General features: G+C 51.4%; 1 protein-coding gene across 2 annotated transcripts in view; it reads left to right on the plus strand.

Moving 5' to 3' along the window:
- The window catches only part of GPT2 (glutamic--pyruvic transaminase 2), a 47,413-nt gene extending 25,114 nt beyond the window's left edge, over positions 1 to 22,299 (plus strand). For both annotated transcript variants that reach the window (XM_055366732.1, XM_004057602.5), the window contains exons 6-12: positions 700 to 943; positions 7,643 to 7,722; positions 9,618 to 9,754; positions 13,238 to 13,412; positions 15,383 to 15,538; positions 17,928 to 18,040; positions 19,911 to 22,299. In XM_055366732.1, coding sequence (XP_055222707.1) covers positions 700 to 943; positions 7,643 to 7,722; positions 9,618 to 9,754; positions 13,238 to 13,412; positions 15,383 to 15,538; positions 17,928 to 18,040; positions 19,911 to 20,001 — 996 coding nt within the window. In that variant the 3' untranslated portion in view covers positions 20,002 to 22,299. The remainder of the gene's footprint in view (positions 1 to 699; positions 944 to 7,642; positions 7,723 to 9,617; positions 9,755 to 13,237; positions 13,413 to 15,382; positions 15,539 to 17,927; positions 18,041 to 19,910) is intronic.
- The last annotated feature ends 658 nt before the right edge of the window (positions 22,300 to 22,957 follow it).

A 22,957-nucleotide genomic window follows, 5' to 3' on the forward strand; every position in this document is an offset into this window, starting at 1 on the left:
CATGGCCTGGTTTCTCAGAAATCTTAAACAAGCATCCTGCTCAGCTTGGAAAACAGGTCAAAGCGCCACCTGGTGGCAGTAGATGGGTATTTTATCCCATTTTAAGAGTCCCCTGTTGGGGTGGGTGTGGGGTGGGGTCTTTCCAACCTTGGGCACTAATACTGATAACACACATTCCTGGGCCCCACCCCTGACATAGGGAATCAGGATTACAGGAGCAGGGTCAGAATAATTCTGAGACAGGGCTAGTGTGGGAACTATTTTAGAAGTATTAAAAATACAAGTATTGAGTCTTTTTAAAAATATATTTTTTTAAAAGAAAAATAATATTTTTAAATTTTTAAGTAGGGAGGTGGAGGTCTCACTGTGTTGCCCAGGCTGGTCTCGAACTCTTGGCCTCAAGCGATTTGGCTGCCTCAGTCTCCCAAAGTGCTAGGATTTTAGGCGTGAGCCACTGTGCCCAGCCTAAGTACTGAGTCATTAACTACACGTTCTGCACTGTGCTGAGAACTTTAGAATGTTGTATTTTGCTTACTCCTCGCAGCTGCCCTCATTTTACAGATGAGGAAACTGAGACTCGGGGAAGTAAAGCGACTTGCACAGAGTTGGACTGGAGGCATGCAGTGGGGCCACGGGTGAAAGGCTGGGTCAGGGATGGGAAGTAGTGCTGGCTTTCTAGATGTGACTTCTCTGTTGCAGACAATCCTGAAGATCCTCGTCTCCGGGGGCGGCAAGTCACGGACAGGTGTGATGATCCCCATCCCACAGTATCCCCTCTATTCAGCTGTCATCTCTGAGCTCGACGCCATCCAGGTGAATTACTACCTGGACGAGGAGAACTGCTGGGCGCTGAATGTGAATGAGCTCCGGCGGGCGGTGCAGGAGGCCAAAGACCACTGTGACCCTAAGGTGCTCTGCATAATCAACCCTGGGAACCCCACAGGTCTGCACTTTACTTCCTCACCAGTTTCGTAGAGGGTGGGGGTGGCTGATACACTGGCTGTCTAGAAACCAGAGTTAAATAATTGGAGGGTCTCTCTGCCCCTAGTTTCCCTTCCAGATTTGCTAACCTAAAGCCATAAAATTTGCCACAGGCCACCTCAAGAGGTGAGTAGGCCAGGTGCGGTGGCCCATGCCTGTAATCCCAGCACTTTGGGAGGCCGAGGCAGATGGATCACTTGAGGTCAGAAATTGGAGACCAGCCTGGCCAACATGGCGAAACCCTGTCTCTACTAAAAACACAAAAATTAGCGGGGCATGGTGGTGTGCGCCTGTAGTCCCAGCTGCTCAGGAGGCTGAAGCATGAGATTTGCTTGAACTCCAGAGGCAGAGGTTGCAGTGAGCTGAGACTGCACACCACTGCACTCCAGCCTGGGTGACAGAGCGAGACTCTGTCTCAAAAAAAAAAAAAAAAAAAAAAAAAAAAATTTAGCCAGGTGTGGTGGTACATGCGGTCCCAGCTACTAGGGAAGCTGAAGTGGAAGGATCGCTTGAACCCAGGAGGCAGAGGTTGCAGTGAGCCAAGATTATGCCACTGCACTCCAGCCTGGGCAATAGAATGAGACCTTGTCTAAAAAGTGAGTAAATGCAGACATTTTCTTGGGCAGTTTGAATAATAATTATTATTTTATAGAGATTGGGTCTTACTCTGTGGCTCCAGGCCTGGCTGAAGTGCAAGTGGTATGATCATAACTCACTGCAGCCTTGAACTCCTGGAGATCTTCCTGTCTCAGCCTCCTGAGTAGCTCAGACTACAGGCAGCACCACCACACCCAGCTAATATTTTAATTTTTTATTTTTGTAGAGACAAGGTCTTGCTGTGTGTCCCAGGCTGGTCTTAACTCCTGGCCTCAAGTGATCCTCCCAAAGCACTGGGATTATAGGCATGAGCCACTGCACCCAGCCAGGGTTGTATTGTTATTTTTAAGACTGGTTTTTTGGGTGTTTTTTTTCCCCTGTTCTTCATTTGCAAAGACTTGCCTCCTTGAGATTATTTACTCACAAACTTACCATTAATCATAGGCCTCATTTTACCGTCACTCTTCCTTATTTTTCTGAACCGATTTTGAGAATGCTGGTGTGTGTGTTGGTTTTTCTTTGATACAGCACTGCTGTGTACCTTTAAGGCCTGAGAGGAAAATGTCATATTCAAAACAAAAGCAACTAAACCAAAAAAACCACTAATTTCCAGAAGTTGAAAAGCGCCCCCCAATTTTGCATATTTTTCTTTAAAAAAAGCCTGCAGTCCTGCCTGTTTTGATCTTTCTGGGCCGCTGCCTTCATATGCCCCCAGTGCTATTTGGACACAGGGAACAAGGGCTCCTCTCTCCTCCTTTGTTGAGATAAATTGGGTCAGGGCCAAAATGCATTGGAGTTGGTTGTGGAATCTGTTTCTCGGGAACATCAAATGATGCTTCAGTCAGCTGAAAACACCCCTTGAATTCCCGAGTGCAGAAAATGGGTGCAGCTGGCGATACCACTGGCTTGTTTACCCTAACTCCTGGGAGTGTGGGGGATAAAGATTCAGTAGGAAAATAACATAGAGCTGGCTTCTCAATCCTGGTTGTACATTAGAATCACAAAGGGAACTTTGAAAAATGTCAAAATTGAGGCCACACCCTAGGATCTCTGAGATATCAGTAGCCTGTGCTGCCGAGGCTGAGACCCACTGCCTCAGAAGCATGGTGCCCAAGCTGCGGGGCCCCACTTCAGACACTTGGATGTAACTGGGCCGGGGTATGGTTTGAGAGTTTGCATCTCTAACAAATTCCCAGGTGATACTGATGCCGGGCCCAGGACCACACTTTGGGTAGCAAGTTCTGCAACATCTTGGGAAAGACACTGTACCTAGTCCACATCACAGAGTCAACACATTCTTGGCCAGGTGTTTACATAAATCTTTTCACCTGACTGAGAAGAAGTCATTGTACCAGAGAAGTCTCCTGCTCTGAGTAAAGAGGTCATTTTCTATTAATCTGATATATTGACATAAGTAATTTTTATAAAGAATAACTTTATGAGTGGGCAGGACCTGGCCTTGCTCCCGGGGTCTTCACTGTGTGAGAGTCAGTCAGCTGTGAGAAGAGGGTCTCTGGAAAATAGAAACCCACCTGTGATGACCATATGTCTTGTCTGGACCACACACTGTGACCAGGGTGGCTTAAAGGTGTCAGAGTGGACTGGGTTCTTAAACCAGGACCCTTTTGGTTTCAAGACAGAAACCCAACTTGAGACTGAAGGGATTGGAGGGTGGAACTGTGGAGTGCAGGGTTGAAGCAGTGCGCCTGAGTCAGAGTCCGTGTCACAGGAGCCTCGGTCCCCTCCTCAGCTGTACCTTCCTCTGGGTTGCAGTCCTCAGGAAGAATCCATCCTTGGAGTGGCTTCAGCACTTTCAGCCATTGCCATCAGCTGAGCTACCTTACAGCAGAGCCTCTTCCAGAGTTTCACCATTCCCAAGTTGGGTCACCTGCCCATTCCTGAACCAGTCAAATCCCTGGGACTCTGATTGGCAGCTCTGTGTCCCAGGCCTCCCGCTGGAGTTCCCCATAGGACAGTGGTATTAGGCCATTCTTGCATTGCTATAAAGAAATACCTGAGACTGGGTAATTTTTAAGAAAAGAGGCTTGATTGGCTCACAGTTCTGCAGACTGTACAGGAAGCATGGTGGTATCAGCTTCTGGGGATGCCTCAGGAAGCTTCCAGTCAAAGCGGAAGGTGAAGGGGGAGCACGCACATCGCATGGCAAGAGCAGGAACAAGAGAGAATCAGGGCGGGGCAGGGGATGCCGCAGACTTTCAGGGTCCGCCCCCTTGACCCAAACACCTCCCACTAGACCCACCTCCAACATGGGGATTACATTTCAACGTGAGATTTGGGTGGGGACAAACATCCAAACTAGGTGAACAGTCGTGATCTGTCACTCAAAGGAGGATGCTCAGTCACCAGCTACAGATGTTCCCATCAGCTTTTGGGGAATTAATTTGGCCCAGCTTCGAAAGGTACTTGGGAGACCCCTCTCCAGCCTTTGGGGCCTGTATCAAAGCCATGTCTCATGTCTCCCCCAGCTGTGCCCTGGCTTCTCTAATGCCATATATGACATTCCCTTCTCCTGCCCCACTGTTCATGCACTTATCTGTTCACTGGCTCAGCGGGCATGCTCTGAGGCGCTGGAGAGAAGTAAGTTCTGCCCTTATCCTCGCGCTGTGTGTAACAGCAGTATTATTTGCACACACTGGGTCTCATTTCCTTTACTGGGCTGAAGTCTTTTTAAAAAGGCTCTGGTTCTTGCTTAGTCGCTTGTGTTTCCTTTAGCATTTAGTGAACACAGCTTTTCTGGTGCTCAAATCCTGGTTTGCATTCCAACAGGATAAAGTTTGTGGCATCACAAGCATGGAAGGGCAAGACCAGGAGGAATTACAGGCAGGTTCTGCTGTCCTCAGAACCCCCAGCCCTTCTCTGTCTGTGAGAATAGTGGCTGGTTTCTTATAGAAACTGGGGCCTGCCACCCTCCTGGCATCCCAGAACCCTGAGCTTTTTAAATAGGAAGCCTAGTTGGTGCTTTCTTGGCAAAAGAAAAGTTGGTCCGTTAGTAAAGGAATTGGTTCATTGCTTAGCTAGTTCAAGATAGAAATTCTAATGGAATCATGCCACAGTCTTACAAGGTATGTGTGTATGTTTTTTCCAGGCATATTTTTTATATTTTTCCATAGACCAGAATATAGGTATTATTAACAAAAAGGTAAGATACTCTATATACTGTTTTGCATATATATGTATGTATGTATGTATATATATATATATATGTACACACACTCACAATAATAGGCTGGGTACAGAGGCTCATGCCTGTAATCCCAGCACTTTGGGAAGCTGAGGTTGGTGGATGGCCTGAGCCCAGGAGTTTGAGGCTGCAGTGAGCTAGGATCATGTAACTGCACTCCAGCAAGAGTGACAGAGCAAGACACTGTAAAGAATATACATACATGCATGTATAGACACATATGTACACACACTTAGATATATATGTAATATACACAGGCATATAGTAAACAAACATAGCCCTTGTTAAGAAGTTAGCAAGCCTGATTATAGTGGTGGTTTTCCAGAGGATATTGTGAGCACATCAGATATTCCCGGTGCCACACTCAAAGCAGGTCTCAGGAAATACCGAGGAAAGGTCCCATTTCTACCTCATTGCGTTTACTCCTTCCCTGCTCACCTGTACCCGTGGCATTTCGTGTGAACGGATGGATCACTATCTTGCTGTTTGCACTCATTTCTCTAAAATGGGGGCTGGGTGCGGTGGCTCACGCCTGTAATCTCAGCACTTTGGGAGGCCGAGGCGGGTGGATCACTTGGGGTCAGGAGTTCAAGACCACCCTGGGTACATGGTAAAACCTCTTCTCTACAAAAAATACAAAAGTTAGCTGGGCATGGTGGCTTACGCCTGTAGTCCCAGCTATTCGGGAGGCTGAGGCAAGAGAATCACTTGAACCCAGGAGGCAGAGGTTGCAGTGAGCTGAGATTGTGCCACTGCACTCCAGCCTGGGCGACAGAGCGAGACTCCATCTCAAAAATTAAAGAGAAATAATAAAATGTGTTGTAAGTGTTCTCTGTTAGCGTTGAGTCCTGCAGCGTGCTCATCTTTAGTGATGCATGGTAGCAGCTGACAGGAGACACCAAAGCTGGTGCCCAGGCCCATTCACTTAGCATTTATTCTGCAGTTATTTTTTGAGCATCTGTTGAGTGCTGTCTTCCAGGGCAGACGATGAGCGGGGAGAGGCCTTGTCCCTGCCTTGTGGAGCTCATGGGTGCCTCTCTGGGGAGAAAGGAGCTAACTCTTCACCCGGTGGCCACAGCCAATGCGAGTCTCTTCACCATCTGCTGCTGGTGTGCAGTAATCGGGGGAGGGCACAAGCTGATAGATTTAACTCCTGCAGTTGTATTTTCCTGCTCTTTGTTTTATTTTTGAGACAGGGTCTTGCTCTGTCACCCAGGCTGGAGTGCAGTGGCACAGTCATAGCTCACTGCAGCCTCAAACTCCTGAGCTCAAGCGATCCTCCAGCCTCAGCCTCCGAAGTAGCTGGGACTACAGCCATAAGCCACCACACCTGGATAATTTTTATTGTAGAGTTGAGGTGTTGCTGTGTTGCCCATGCTGGTCTGGAACTCCTGGGCTCAAGCGGTCCTCCCACCCTGGCCTCCCGAAGCCGCTGGGATTACAGGCGTGAGCCATTGTAGCAGGCCTTTTCTCCCTGCTCCTTATGATGCTTCCATGCCTTTCTGTTCTGCAGCACAGACATACCACACACACACCACATACACACACACCACAGAGACACGCACACCACACATAGACACATACTACAAACACTGCACACAGACACCCACACACACACCACCACACCTACACAAATACCACATAGACACACACCCCACCACACCTACACACACACCAAATACAGACACACACACCCCACCACACCTGCACACACATTACACACCATACACAGACACCCCAACACACCTACACACACACTACACAGACACAAACACACTCTTACACGCCACCACACCTACACATGCAACATATACAGACACACACCCCACCACACCTACACACACACCAAATACACACATACCCCACCGCACCTACACACATTACACACCACACACAGACACACCTCAACACACCTATACACACACCACATAGACTCGTACCCCCACCACACCCACACCCACACTACAGACTCACACACACCTCACCACACCGATACCCACACACACCACATACACACACCCCACACACAGACTCATATACCCCACCACACCTACACACACACCCCATCACACCTACACACACACCTACACACATAGACACACACACCCCACACCACACTACAACTACACACACACCACACAGACACACACACCCACCACACCTACACACACACACACCCCACCATGCCAACACACCACACACAGACACATGCACATGTGAGTGTATGCGTGCACACACCCCACCACACCTACACATACCACACCACACCTACACACAAAGCCTTCATAAAAATAAGAGCCGGGCCGGGCGTGGTGGCTCACACCTGTAATTCCAGCACTTTGGGAGGCCGAGGCGGGCGGATCACCTGAGGTTGGGAGTTCAAGACCAGCCTGATCAACATGGAGAAACCCCGTCTCTACTAAAAATACAAAATTGGCCAGGCATGGTGGTGCATGCCTGTAATCCCAGCTACTCGGGAGGCTGAGGCAGGAGAATGGCATGAACTCGGGAGGCGGAGCTTGCAGTGAGCTGAGATCGTGCCACTGCACTCCAGCCTGGGTGACAGAGCGAGACTCCGTCTCAAAAAAATTAAAAAAAATAATAAGAGAGCCAGGTGAGAACCCCTTCTCCCTCGCATAACTGGCTGAGGAGAGTCAGACACACAGGCTGCTCTTCTGGGCGTCCCTGGAGGCCAACTACACCATCATGCATGGCAGCTGGGGAGGGGGGCCTCTGGGGGGAGGGTGTTCTATGGGTCTCAAGGGAACACAGGGCACTGAGTGATTCTGGATGGGCTTCTGACCTGGGGACAATTTAAACAGCATTACAACCGACATTTTGGTTTTCTTGGGGATTTTATAGGCCAGGTACAAAGCAGAAAGTGCATAGAAGATGTGATCCACTTTGCCTGGGAAGAGAAGCTCTTTCTCCTGGCTGATGAGGTAAGAATGTCCCGGGCACTAGCTTTCTCTTCTAGAGGGCGGGACCCAGCCCCCATTGTTCTGCAGCCAGAGAGAACTGTCTTGGTGTTGGAGGAATGATTCTGGCCTAGGGTGAGGATATTTAGTGTTACAACTTGTGGGACTGTGACTTAATTTACCCCTTTATTGGTTTGTACTCTTGGTTGTAAATTTCAGAAATTCAGCCCAAATCACTTAAGCTCCAAAAGAAAAAGGAAAAAGAAAAAATGCCAGTGGGGTCACAGGTACGCAGCTGGATCCAGGGGCTTGGACCTTATCTTTCAGGTCCTCTTTCCCTTTTCTACCCCTCTGTGTTGGCCTCATACACAGGCCTGTTATCTTCTCAGCCTAGAGATTCCCAGCCTAGAAAGAGGGCTTTTTGCCCTGGTGGTTGCAGCAAGTCTCAGAATTGAGCTTCATTGGTTCAGCCTGAGTCACACGCCCATTGCTGAACCAATCACTGTGATGTAGGGGTTCCAGTATGCAGATTGGCCAGGCCCAGAGCATAGGGTGGGCCCTCTGCTTTCTTCTCCCAAACCTCCAGATAGAGAACCAAGGAGGGTTATTCCTTGAGGGCCAATTGAGGGGGCTCCTACCCAACAAAGGAGGGTGGGTTCCCAGTGGCAGAAATGACTGACGCCCACTCCTCATAAAGCTGCAGTTCTGTGCCTCCCAGCGCTTCTGTATCTACTGTCTCATTTAATTCGCTTACATCTCAGGAAGGGATCTTAACCCGGTACCTGTTGCTTCTTGAACTCCAGTTCTGGAACCAAGGTCTGCTCATTCTTTTTCTGTTTTGTAAGAAAGAAACTGAGGTTCCAGCAAATCCTCTTTTTATTTCCTCTTCATTTCTGCATGGTTTCCGGCGAGCTGCAGCTTCTAGCCTGCTGCCTTCATTTCTTTGCTTCTTGTCACCCCCCCACACATGCCACACACATAAATGCAGACACACACACACATACACACACAGACATACACACATATACATATGTACATACAGACACACACAGACACATGTACATAGACACACACACAGACACACACACAGCTTACCCATCAAATTGTTGCCTTAATAGTAGATGGGCCTGATATCTTCATTTCTAAAGGAGAGAAAGGGCAGCAGAGAGACCCATGGTTTTCCTCACAACCTGGTATACAGAACTTCCTTCTGGGTCTGGGAAGAGGAGGACAAGGAGGACAGGGCCTGGCTTGGCAATGGAGCCAGCTTGACCCTCCGACTGATCCCCAGGGCCCCAGAAAGGCTCAGTTTCTCTGATCTCCAAAATAGATGGAGAATTAACCTCAAAGGCCAGGGTGGGTGTCTGCCAGCTGTGAGTGCTGGACTCTGGGGACTGGAAACAACCAAACGGGTATAAGTGCTGCTCTGGCAGGGAAAAGTGGGTGGAAGAACACAATGATTCCACTCTGGGGGGGTTAAGTGTTGCAAAGGAAACCCAACAGGGTTAGCTCTTCAAATAGGAGGTCAGAGGAAAGGGGCACTAATGCCGTCGTCACCAGTGTTGGTAAAGCGAGGAAGCACCGTGCTTTAGGAGGAGCGTCTGCTTGGGAGGATGGGGGTCTCAGCACCATCACTGGTCAGATGGGGTGGAAGGGAAGTCTGGGGATTGGGTGGGGACGAGTGTGAGAGAAATCAAGTGAGCTCCTGAGCTGTCTCAGCATCCAGCCTGAGTCCTTGCCTCCTTGCTTATTCCAGAAAGTTCCTTCAGGCACACTTGGCTCATCCCTGGAATGGCACAGGAGGCTGGGCCGGCTGGGCCTCATGGCCCACAGCACCTGTGCCCTCCCTTGCCTTGGCCACACTGGGCAGCAGCCTCTTTGAGGGCCCTTTGGTGACCGTCCCTGCCGTGCCCCCGCAGGTGTACCAGGACAACGTGTACTCTCCAGATTGCAGATTCCACTCCTTCAAGAAGGTGCTGTACGAGATGGGGCCCGAGTACTCCAGCAACGTGGAGCTTGCCTCCTTCCACTCCACCTCCAAGGGCTACATGGGCGAGTACGTGGGCCTCCCTTCCCTCTGCCACTGCTGGGCCTGCCAGATCCTCACGCTGCCGGCTCCTCTGCCCTGTCCCATGGTCCACTCACTTGGATGGAGAGAAGGCTGCCCTTATCTGTTGCTTCTGCTGCATCTCCCCAGTGGGAGAGCCGTGGTGTGAGAACAGCCCTGGTACAGGGGCTCAAATAAGGGCGTGCTCAGAGAAGCCTGACAACGGACAAATGGAGTGGAAACAGGACTACATGGCAGCTTGCGACACCTGGTGTTTTCTCTGTCACTGTTGTTCCAAGGTTGACTGATGTCTGAGAGGTCAGGGAGAGCAGATAGAGCAGACAAACAGATGCTGTTAGGCTGACTGGCTGTGCTCTGGGTGCAGGGCTGCCTTAGGCACTGTGTGACCTCAGAGGCTAAAGGGTCAGCTGTAATCCTGTGTCTGTTCATTCAGCTAATGTTTACTGAGCACTTACGATGAGTCCGGCACTGATCTCAGCACCGCGGATGCCGCAGCGAACACCCTCCTGCCGGCACAAAGCGTGGGTTCTAGTGAGGGGGGAGAGCTGTAGGCAAATGAGTAAATCGTGCGTCCCACGGAGAACAGTCATTAGGAGAGAGGTAGGGGTGGGGTCAAAGGCTGAAGTGGTGCAGCCTCACTGAGGAGTTGGCTTCTGAGTTAAACCCCGAAGGAGTGTGGTGGGGAACTGTGCAGATATCTGGGGGAAGAGCATTGCAGGCAGCGGGAGCAGCCTGGGCAAAGACCCTGTGGTAGCAGCACACCTGCTGTGCTGGCGGAACACACCTGCCATGTTGGCGGAACAGCCAGGAGCTGGAAAGGAGGGGGCACGGGGGCAGTGGCAGGAGTGGAGACCTGAGAATTATAGGAGGCCAGGTCACCTGGTCCACTTTGCTGATTGTATTTTTCACTTGTGTTCAGCATGAGATAGGAGCTGTTGGAGGGGGTGTGGCCTTGCTTAGCTGGTGTGTTGCTCCTTCTGGCTGCTGTGTGATGGGGGATGGGGACAGAGGCCAGGAGGCTGTTACAGTCTCACAGGTGAGATATCGTGCACCAGACAGAGATGGGGAGAGGATCCTGGATGTATTTGAAGGTGGAGTTGATAGGAATTGTGGGTGGAAAAGACAGGTGTGGGAGAGAAGAGTCAAAGATGAATCCTGGCCAGGTGCAGTGGCTCACGCCTGTGATCCAAGAACTTTGGGAGGCCGAGGTGGGAGGGTCACTTGAGGCCAGGAGTTTGAGATCAGCCTGGATAATATAGCAAGACCCCTTCTCTACAAAAAAATGTTTTAAAACTCAGCCAGGTTTGGTGGTGCGCGCTTCCAGCTACTCAGGAGGCTGAGATGGGAGGATCGCTTAAGCCCAGGAGTTCCAGGCTGCGGTGAGCTGATTACGCCACTGCATGATGAATCCTTAGTTGTTCAAACAACAGGAAGGATGGTGTTGCAGTCAACAGATGAGGAAGGCTGAGGGTGAAGCAGGTTTAAGGGGAAAGAGCAGGAGTTTGGTTTTGGACCTGTTAAACTGAAACATGCCAGCTTGGCGTCCAGGTGGAGAGAGATGTGTAAGTCTCCAGGCAGGCTGACCTCTGGTGGGTGGTTTAAGTTTGGGAGATGTCCGGGTGTGAATTGTAAGATTGTTGGAGCTCTAAGCCTGGACACATCTCATACTTACATGGAGTGAGGCCTGGGCCTGGGCCCCCACTGCTGGGAGGTTAGGGGAAAGAGGAGGAAGCCACAGAGACTGAGGAGAGACAAATGGGTTTGCAGCAAAGGGCATGTGTTCCCAACTGGTGGGGTCCTATTCTGTGCCAGGTGTCGGCATGGGGAGGGCTCTTGGTTGTTAGGCTGGAACAGTGTAAGCGTGAAGCTCAAAGGAATACTTCCGCCAGGTCAAGGGAGCAGTCCCCTTGGGATGGCTGCCAAACTGTTCTTGGGCTTCTTTGATCTGGGCGCAGGCTAACAGGCTGGTCTTTCTGGTCTACCCTGTAGCAGTTGTGGCTCCTTGCTTGACTTCCTTTTGCTCTGTAGCTCTTTTCCTAAACAAATCTGTTCTCGGTGAACTCAGTTTTCAAACTCAAGCATGTTTACCACACACTTATCCATTGCCCCATCTCAGTTATTGATTACGCTACCAGTCAGTGCCCTCATGTTGGGATCCTGAGTCGTGCCCGGTGTTCTCAGATCTGGATGAATTAGGGTCTGACTGCTTTACTCATTTTGATTCTCTGCTCATCAGCAAAGGATTAAGCAGAAAGTTCTTTCTTTCCATTTTTGTTACAGGACACTTTTCTGAGATGTTAGAATTTATCTTCCCACCTTGAAACGTCCAGTCCAGGGATCAGATGGGAATCTTTGCCAGTTCCATTCAGCAGTGTGATCCCAAAAGCATGGTTTTTTTGATTTTTGTTTTGTTTTTTTGAGATGTAATCTCGCTCTGGAGCCCAGGCTGGAGTGCAGTGGTGCGATCTTAGTTCACTGCAACCTCTGCCTCCCGGTCTTGGTTCAAGCAGTTCTCCTGCCTCAGCCTCCCAAGTAGCTAGGATTACAGGCATGCACCACCATGCCAAGCTAATTTTTGTGTTTTTAGTAGAGACGGGTTTCACCATGTTGGCCAGGCTAGTCTGGAACTCCTGACCTCAAGTGATCTGTCCACCTCGGCCTCCCAAAGTGCTGTGATTACAGGACTGAGCCACTTCACCCGGCTCCCCCAAAAGCATGTTACTAAGCATCTCATTGTGTCAGATGCTCTGAGGCTGGGGGTGGGGGATGCATGGAGGAAGGTGACCAGGTTCCTGCCTCCGGGCACCTGCGTTCCTGTGGTCGTTAGTGTGAACGTTTGCAGCCACACACCAGAGAAGGAGATGTATGTTGCTGATTTGGTCTGGAAAGATTTTTTTTTAAAACTCATCACGTGTCCTCAGCTTATTTTCATATGATTTGATTTATAATTTGGCTATAAATTACAGAACTTGGCACGGTGACTCACGCCTGTAATCCCAGCACTTTGGGAAGCTGAGGTGGGAGGATCGCTTGAGGCCAGGAGTTCAAGACCAGACTGGGCAACATAGCAAAACCCTATCTCTACATACATAAAAAGTAAAAAAATTAGCCAGGCATGGTGGCACACACCTAAAGGTCCACCTACACACAGGTGTGGCACACACCTACAGTCCCAGCTATTTGTGAGGCCGAGGTGGGACTATTGCTTGAGCCTAGGTGGTTGAGGCTGCAGTGAGCTATGATCATGCCACTGCACTCCAGCCTGGGTGACAGAAAAAGATCCTGTCTCTTAGAAAAAAATAGGAATTTGTACACAGTCATCACTGTTGTTCACCTTCCATTGGCAAGAACTCAGCCACACCTGGCCATTTGGTGTTGGGTGTGGGAATGCTTTCGATTCGGGCTGTCCAAATGGCACTTTGTTGAGGTCTTTCTATAACTGGTGGTCCTCTCCCTCTCTTCGGCCTCCAGGTGTGGTTACAGAGGAGGCTACATGGAGGTGATCAACCTGCACCCTGAGATCAAGGGCCAGCTGGTGAAGCTGCTGTCGGTGCGCCTGTGCCCCCCAGTGTCTGGGCAGGCCGCCATGGACATTGTCGTGAACCCCCCGGTGGCAGGAGAGGAGTCCTTTGAGCAATTCAGCCGAGTGAGTCCACTGTGATGCGTCTGCACCCCTGTGGCCGGGGTCACGAGAGTTCCTGCTGGGCCAGTGGCCAGCCTGTCTCCAGATGGCCAGACAGCAGCCTCCTGAGGGTGTGGCCTGCAGGTGCACTCATGGCTCTTCAGAGCCTGAACCACCCCTATGAGTTGAAGTCTGGAAGTGCAGCTGGGCATTGTTTGGAAGTAGGAGGACTGTGAGTGTGTGTGGGCAGGTGAACCCTTCCTCTTCCTCATGGCGAGTGTCGAAGAGGGAAGGGAGCTGTGTCCCGATAACACACTGGGGGGACTCATGAAACTGAAAAGAAGACGAGGAGGTGGAGGGGCGCAGCATCGATCCCAGGCCCCCACCTGCCTCTGCCAACCTGTGTCCTCACAGCTTGGCAGGGTCCTCCAGCTCTGACAGCTTTGACCAGTTCAAACAAAGGAATTTATGGGTCAAGTAACCTAGAAGTCAGCTCCCAACTGGTCCAGGCTCACTTCTTTTTTAAAAAATTGTGGTAAAATACACATAAAGTCGACCTTTTTAACCTTTATAAAGTGCTCGGTTTTCTGGCATTCAGGACATTCACACTGTTGTGCGGCCATCACTGCCATCCATCTCCAGAGCCGTTCCATGATCCCACACTGAGCTCTACCTGTTACCCACTAACACCCTACCCTGCTCTCCCCTTAGCCCCAGCAGCCACCCTTCTACCCCCTTCTCTCTGCACTCACCTCCTTGAGGTTCCTCATATAAATGGAGTCATGTTGGCTGGGCGTAGTGGCTCATGCCTCTAATCCCAGCACTTTGGGAGGTTGTGGCAGGCGGATCACCTGAGGTCAGGAGTTTGAGACCAGCCCGGCCACATGGTCAAACCTCATCTCTACTAAGAATACAAAAATCAGCCGGGATGGTACATGCCTGTTATCCCAACTACTCGGGAGGCTGAGGCAGGAGAATCACTTGAACCCGGGAGGCGGAGGTTGCAGTGGGCTGAGATTGCGCCATGGCACTCCAGCCTGGGTGACAGAGCAAGACTCCATTTAAAAACAAAAAAAGCAGAGTCATGTCTTATTTGTCTTTTTGTGACTGGCTTATTTTCCTTATCATGATGTCCTCCAGGTCCATCTGTGTTGTGGCCCGTGTCGTGATTCCAGGCTGAACCATGCTCCCCACGTGGACAGGCCACATAGTGCTTATGCCTCCATCTGCAGCCCACACCTTCCACGCCACTTGGCCGGCGGCACCTGTGGAAGCCCTGGACGGTGACTGTGCTCCAGCCGTGGACATACGCACAGCTCAGGCCCAGTCACTGACCTTGACTTGCTCTGCCTGGGTCCTGTGCTGCATGCACACCACACAGACAGAGGGTGGGGCGCGCTGGTCCCCCCAGATGCATTGGTGGGGCTCATCTGCAGAAGAATGGGCATGTGTCCTAGAAGCACGTTCTGAGGAATTCCGTCCAGAGCCAAGTCCATACAGACTGACAGGCAACAACTGGTTTTTCTCATTTTCTGGAAAGACATCCTGGTACGAGAATAGAACCCATGACACAGGCTGCTGGGCTCTACCCTTTGGCGTAGAACTCCCTGGTGTCTGTGTGCCCCACACCCCAGGGCACGTGGTAGCCTCCCAGGGTGAGCGCTGTGGAAGAATTTGTGCCGGGAGATGTGTTCCACCCACCTCCCTGTTTTGCTGTGCTCAGGCTCACACAAGCTCTTCTTTGGTCAGTCTGTCTGATACCCCAGTGTCGAAGGAACAGACCACCCCACCCACTCCGTCTGTGTGGTGTGCATGGGGCATGTGACCCAGGCAGAGCAAATCCGAGTCAACGCCTGGGTCAGAGGGGACATGTGTTCAAAGCTGGAGCAAAGTCATCATCTGGGATTTCCGCAAGTGCTGCAGGAAAGATCAGTGGCTGGAGTGAATCTTTATCCAGAGATACTGACTGCTGTGCTGTTTCCATCTCTCATCAGGAGAAGGAGTCAGTCCTGGGTAATCTGGCCAAAAAAGCAAAGCTGACGGAAGACCTGTTTAACCAAGTCCCAGGAATTCACTGCAACCCCTTGCAGGGGGCCATGTACGCCTTCCCTCGGATCTTCATTCCTGCCAAAGCTGTGGAGGCTGCTCAGGTCTGGGGCATGGGCTGGGCTGGCTCTCTCTTACCAGGTTCACCTGAGATGCTGGGTTGGGGGCCCCTGCTTATCTTGGGGAGCAGAAGTGCTGGCCCTGGAGGCTCGGAACTGTACGCACCTCTCGGCCAGAGGGTGTTGACCGTGTAAAGATGACAGGTTCTTGGAGGCCCAGCCGTGTGCTGTGTTGATGGGCAAACATGAGGTGGACCCCAGGGGAAAGGAGCTGATCTGGACTCTGTGAATGCTGCTGCTCCCAAGGGCGGTGCCCGGGTGAGATGCCTGCGGGGGAAGCAGCAGGAGCTACCACCTCCACCCAGCCACTGCATTCTGGAGCAGTGCTTCCCAAACTTCAGTGTGTGCACCGATCACCTAGGGCCTTTTTTTTTTTTTTCCTTTTTGTGGAGAACGGGTCTCGCTAGATTGCCCAGGCAGGTCTCAAACTCCTGGGCTCAAGCCATCCTCCTGCCTCTGCCTCCCTAAGAGTTGGGATTACAGGCTTGAGCCACTGTGCCTGGCTTGTTTGTTTTGTTTTAATTACATTTTTATAGAGAGAGATGGGGTCTTACTTTGTTGCCCGGGCTGGTTGCAAACTCCTGGGCCTCAAGGGAACCTCCCATTTCAGCCTCCCAAAGTGCTGGAATTGCAGGCATGAGCCACTGCCTGGCTTGTTTTTTTGTTTTTTGTTTTTTTTTCTGAGATGGAGTCTTGCTCTGTTGCCCAGGCTGGAGTGCAGTGGTGCGATCGTGGCTCACTGCAAGCTCGGCCTCCCAGGTTCGCTCCATTTTCCTGCCTCAGCCTCCCAAGTAGCTGGGACTACAGGCGCCTGCCATAACACCCGGATAATTTTTTGTATTTTTAGTAGAGATGGGGTTTCACCGTGTTAGCCAGGATGGTGTCGATCTCCTGACCTTGTGATCTGCCCGCCTCGGCCTCCTGAGTACCTTGTTAAACACCCAAGTCTAGGCCCCATCCTAGACCTACAGAATCAGAATTCCTAGTGTTAGGCTGGGTGCAGTGGCTCACACCTGTGGTCTCAGCACTTTGGGAGGCTGAAGTGGGAGGATCATTTGAGCCCAGGAGTTCGAGACCAGCCTGGGCAACATAGTGAAACCCTCTCTACAAAAAATTTAAAACTTAGCTGGGTGGTGCATGCCTGTGGTCCCAGCTCCTTGGGATGCTGAGGTGGGAGGATCGCCTGAGCCTGGGAGGTTGCGGCTACAGTGAGCTGTGATCATGCTACTGCACTCCAGCCTGGGCGAGAGCAAGATCTCTTCTCTTAAATAAATTTAAAAAAAAAGAATCCCTGGGCCAGGTGTGGTGGCTCATGCCTGTAATCACCTTTGGGAGCCCAAGGTAGGTGGATCACCTGAGATCAGGAGTTCAAGACCAGTTTGGCCAACACGGTGAAACCCCCATCTCTAAAAATATTAAAAAAATTAGCTGGGCATGGTGGCCCGCAGTGTAATCCCAGCTACTCTGGAGGCTGAGGCAGGGAGAATCGCTTAAACCCGGGAGCTGGAGGTTGTAGTGAGCCGAGATCACGCCATTGCACTCCATCCTGGGCAACAGAGTGAGACTCTGTCTCAAAGAAAAAAAAAAAAAAAAAAAAGAATCCCTGGTGTAGTCCAAGCACGGTGGCTCACGCCTGTAATCCCAGTATTTTGGGAAGCTGAGGCAGGCAGATCCCTTGAGGTCAGGAGTTCGAGACCAGCCTGGCCAACATGGCGAAACCCCATCTCTACTAAAAATACAAAAATTAGCCAGGTGTGGTGGCACGTGCCTGTAATTCCAGTTACTCAGGAGGCTGAGGCAGGAGAATTGCTTGAACCCAGGAGGCGGAAGTAGTGGTGAGCCGAGATCATACCACTGCACTCCAGCCTGGGTGACAGAGGGAGACTCTGTTGCAAAAAAAAAAATAAAAAAGAATCCCTGATGATAGAACCTGAGAATCCGTAGTTAAGAGGCTCCCCGGGTGGTCATGCAAACCAGTGTGTGGGAAGCAGTGTTGAGAGTGCCTCAGAGAAGCTCGTTCCATGAAAATTGTGTGCAGACCCCAGGGCCCCATTTTCAGAGGATTATGCAGCTTGACCTGCAGGAAGCCACTGCTGATGCCTGTTGAGTGGCTGCCTGGTGATGGGCACTGCCCGATGACGGGCAGGAGCACCACTACCTACACCTGGCTGTCCTGCAGTAGTTTTCAGGTGTCTGTGCCCGGCACCAGCCACCAGCAGTATCCCAGCGTCTGGCCCTGGTCCTCTAGGAGCGGAAGGGGAGAAGGGCACTGCCGTGGGAGAGAGACCTGCCATTTAGATTACATTTGGCTTTGAGGGTTGAATGGTGTGTTTGCAAAGCCAGGAATGATCATGAGCTCTGTCTGCTCCCATAGGCCCATCAAATGGCTCCAGACATGTTCTACTGCATGAAGCTCCTGGAGGAGACTGGCATCTGTGTCGTGCCCGGCAGTGGCTTTGGGCAGAGGGAAGGCACTTACCACTTCAGGTATGACTTCCTCTCTGCACTAGGGGCTGGTCCGGGTCTTGTCCAGGGAAATGTGGACTTCTTGACATGGAGCAGAGGACTACTTCAAAGAGAGAGGTGCGGAGACCCTGTCCTCTCTCGAGTCACCCCTACTCTGTCCTGCTGCAGAGCCAAGCTCAGACCCTGCCCAGGGATTAAGAAAATCTGGGTGGTTGTCTGCTCAGGGTTATATTCCCTGAAAGGTCTTCCTTGACTATTCTGTCTCTCCCCTCCGCCATCTGTCCCATCGCTGTCTGAAATGTTCCTAGTAGGGTGTTTTTTTATTTCGCTGTCCGTTTTCAACTCTGCGATGGCAGCACACAGCTGCCAGTGCCTGGAGTGGTGCTGGCATGTGCTTAGTAGCTCCTGGCGGCACCCTGGGCCATGGCGCTGCCTGTGATCCCGGAGCCTGCCGAGGAACTGCAGTGGAATTTGCTCCACTCACGCCCAGGGCATACCCCGTTCTGGCCCTGCATGGATGGGAATGCCAGTGCCCAGAGCTGAGCTGGCTGGAGCAGAGGTTTTCCGCTGATGCCAGTTCTCTTCAGAACAACATCTTCCCCGCACACGTTGCTCTCAGAGGTCTCCTGCAGCAGATGCTAAAAAAAAGAAATGGCATGAGCTGTTAGCACCCGGAGCCAAGTCTTGACTTAGGCAAGGTCGTGGGTCGTGTCCCTTGATGGACAAACCTTGTCCGGTTGGCCTTCCCACCCCTGGTCAGGCTCATCTCAGTGGTTGATGGCTTGATGAGAAAGTGATTTAAGCAAGAGGGCTGCCGGAAAGGCCAGGGAGCATTTTGGTGCACCAGAGGGAGGTGTTAGTTACTGTGGCAACTTGGAAATTCCTTTGGAGCAGAGTTGTGACTGGAGGGTGTCTCACTGTCAGACTGACTAGAGATAAAAAAAAGGCCCCTCAGGTAGGAGTGAAATCTCTCTCTGAAACTCTAGGAAAGCCCGAGTCATACTCTAGAGAAAGTTCTGATTAGTGGTCAAAATGTTCCAGAGGGCTGAGTGCAGTGGCTCACACGCTTTGGGAGGCCAAATTCAGGATGGCTTGAGTCCAGGAGTTCAAGACCAGCCTGGGCAACATAGCAAGACCCTGTCTCTACAAAAAATTGTTTAAAAACTAGCCAGGGATGTTGGCGCATGCCCGTAATCCTAGCTACTTGGGAGGCTGAGATGGGAGGATCGCCTGAGCCCAAGAGTTTGAGGCTGCAGTGAGCTGTGATCACTCTACTGCATTCAAGCTGGGGCAGCAGAGTGAGACCCTGTCTCCAAAAAAAAAAAAAATGTGGCCAGGTGCAGTGGCTCATGCCTGTAATCCCAGCACTTTGGGAGGCCAAGGTGAGCAGATCATGAGGTCAGGAGTTCAAGACCAGCCTGGTCAACATGGTGAAACCCCGTCTCTTCTAAAAATACAAAAATTAGCTGGGCGTGGTGGCAGGCATCTGTAATCCCAGCTACTCGGGAGGCTAAGGCAGGACAATTGTTTGAACCTGGGAGGTGGAGGTTGCAGTGATCGCGCAATTGCACTCCAGCCTGGGCAACAAGAGAAAAATTCCATCTCAAAAAAAAAAAGGTGATGCAGGCCTTCTGCAGTAATGGGTGGATATGTCTTAGCCTAAATGCTGCTCCAGTTTATTGCTTTTGTTCACGTGTATTACTTGGGTGAAAAAACCAACATGTGAATGAAGGGGAAAGTGGTCCAAGTGCTGGGCACTGTCCGGGCTGGAGCTGTCGAAGCAGACCAGGCAGACCTCCCTCTTCCATTCCTAGAGGCAGTTTAGCCGCTGGATTCGTTCCTCTCCCATCTTGCAGAGCAGCCAGGCTGACACTGTTGTCTCTCCTGCCAGGATGACTATCCTCCCTCCAGTGGAGAAGCTGAAAACGGTGCTGCAGAAGGTGAAAGACTTCCACATCAACTTCCTGGAGAAGTACGCATGAGGACGCCTGAGCCCCAGCGGGAGACCTGTCCTTGGCTCTTCCTCCCAATGCCCGCCAGGCTGAACTCGCCTCCCCCGTGACTCTGCCTCGGGCCTCGCAGAGGCCGCTGGTCACTTCGTCATCATTTTGCCCCCGGAGACGTCTTTCTTTGTGCCTTGATGTTGAGAGCGCCTCTCTTTTGAGCAAACAAGCATTCTATATGCAACCAGAGTAGAGGGGACCTGCTCAGCAGGTGTGACCAGGGTTCTCTGAATCTGTTATTGTTTTTGCTTCTGGAAAGTTCATTTGGGGTTTACAACAACTAGGATGTGTTGGGTGAGATGTTTCAGATCTGGAGAAATGAGCAGGTGTCGGGAAATGTGTGACTTAACCGTGGTGAGGGCTGGAAATCCAAACTCACCACCATGATCTGTGAAATAAAGCCCTTAGCGGTGTGAAGCATCCGGTCCTTTGAACAGAAGGGCCTGGAAGGCCCCTGGGGCTGAGAAAGGGTCCGCCCGGTGGCCTGGAGGCAGGCGCGGGGAGCGCAGTAGCACGTGGACTGGGCAGGATGTTGCACTAGCTTGGGGTAGATGCTGGGGGCTGCGGCCACGGTCAGAGGGCCCCACGGTGAGGCGTGGGTGTGAGCCAGGCTGCAGGAGGAACTGGGCCTCCGCTTCCCAGCAACGCAGCCAGGCCTGAGAATTCTGTGCGCCCGGCGGGCTTTGGGAATGAGGGGTTCCCTTGAACATGCGTAGGCTGGAACCCCGTCTGAGAGGTCTCCCTGAATTTCAGTGACACATGGTGTGGCCCGGCAGTGTCCCACTTTCGTGGAGAGAGCCGCTGGAATGGTGTGGACCCATCCCGCGGGTGACCGGTGCCTGTTCTCTCCGGGGCCTGACCGAGCCTGTGAGCACACCGCCCCCTGCTGGCGACAGCGGGGAAACGAGGGCTGAAAATATCCTCCCCACAAGGGCAATCCCCGGGACCTGCCGAGCAGCCAAGGCCCTGTCCTTTCTTGAATGGTGGCGAGCCTGAATCTGGTCGGTTTCCTAGCTTTTAGGTGGTAAAAGTGCCTGGCAGCTTGGCTGCTGTGGAGGAGTCAGTGAGTCGTGGTTGGAGGTTCATTGCCGTGCTTTCATGCAGAGTGTTTTGCCTTCATGTTAGCTTCCGGCTCCCCTCCCAGGCTGCAGACTCTGACCTGTGGCATCAGGCTTCTCCCAGGACAGGAGGGTGCCATCCCCCAGCATGCGGCTTCTCTGCCATTAGCAGCCCTGGGTGGGCCGACCACACTCGAGGCTGCGGTGCTACGGGCTTAGCCCTCGCCTCCCTCACTGGGAGCTTCCCCATCCTCCCTGCCTTTCCCAGTGGGAAGTTAGGGAAGCTCAGGAGCCTGGGACCCCGCATGTCCCAAAATGGGATTGGAGAAGCTGGAGAGAAAGCAGAAGAGGCCGAGGAGTGAGGCAGCAGCCTCTATGCTGTGATTTCCACACCGGGTCCGTGCAGAGGAAACAGAAACTCCCAACTGTCCTTACCCACCGACATCACAGCCCCTATGAAGAAAGTAGCCACAATCTCAAATAACAAAAGGGAATGTTCTAAAACTTTTCCTTCCTTAAAAAATGGAGAAAATTGCACTTGTGCTTGCTGTGTGGTATATAAACCAGGATTAGTCCCAGAGTCGTGAGGTTTCTGGTGAAAAGGTTAAATCGTAGAAGCTAGTATATTTTTTATATTTTTGTAACAATTGCTTTTTTCATGGGGGAGGCGGGGTTAGTATTTATAGTCCTAACAAGTCCAGTAATTTTTTATAAATCTTCAGATTATAAACAGCCCCTAAAAACTTTACAACGTTTACACAGTTTTTTAAGAAGAGACTGTATACACTTGATTTCTTTCAAAATAAGGTCAGCTAGTCTAGGAGGTTAACGTCGGGTAGGAATGCTGATCATGATAGGTTTGGTTTTCTACAGATTCTGTTCCGGTGCCTTTCCTGTCCAGGCACCACCTGAGAAAGTTGTCATTTGAGGTCGCACTTGGAAGTTACATCTGTGAAGTTTCTGTCATTCGTCCAGATCTGTGTGTGTAGCATGTGCTGAGGAAGCACGTGCTGGGCTGTGCCTCAGACAGTGCATCACCGCGCACCCAGAGGCTTGCCTGGCTATTCCTGTTCTGGTGTGTGTGGAGTGTTGGGGAAGAACAGATGCAGATCAACCTGTGGCTGTTTTCCCGTCTAGGTTCTCACAGGTATCTCCTGACAGAGGTACTTAACAATGGCTCTGCTGGAAATTTCTATAAATAAAATGTCCAAAATGGTGACTGCGTTTAACTTTCATTGTAGTTTGAATGTAAACATTGAGGATATTACTAACTTTACACCTTCACTCTTTGTAATTTATGTTCCCAGCACAATAACGGGCATTTCCCCCAAACATGACAGAACTCCAGGCACAGCTTCTCATTTTTTTTTTTTTTTTGGAGACCGAGTCTTACTCTGTCACCCAGGGCTCAGGCTGGAGTGCAGTGGCGCGATCCCGGCTCACTGCAACCTCTGCCTCCCAGGTTCAGGCGATTCTCCTGCCTCAGCCTCCCAAGTAGCTGGAATTACAGGCGCGTGCCACCACACCCAGCTAATTTTATATATTTAGTAGAGACATGGTTTCACCATGTTAGCCAGGCTGATCTCAAGCTCTCAACCTCCGGTGATCTGCCTGCTTCAGCCTCCCAAAGTGCTGGGATTACAGGCGTGAGCCACGTCGCCCGGCCTCCATGTCATCTTAGGGCTTGATCCTAAGACCTGTGCGCTGCTTTTTTGTTCACTTATGGTGGAGAAACTTCATGGATTCTTTGAAATAGAATGTGATTAAAATGAACACAGACCGTGGCTCCCTGGTGGAAGAGAAATAAGAACAAACAGCCTCTTCCCCGGGGCTGGGGAGGGTGGGCGAGGGAGCACTGGAGGCCCGTGGGCAAAGGG

This window comes from Gorilla gorilla, chromosome 18, assembly GCF_029281585.2.
Source record: "Gorilla gorilla gorilla isolate KB3781 chromosome 18, NHGRI_mGorGor1-v2.1_pri, whole genome shotgun sequence".
Classification (NCBI taxonomy): Eukaryota; Metazoa; Chordata; class Mammalia; order Primates; family Hominidae; genus Gorilla; species Gorilla gorilla.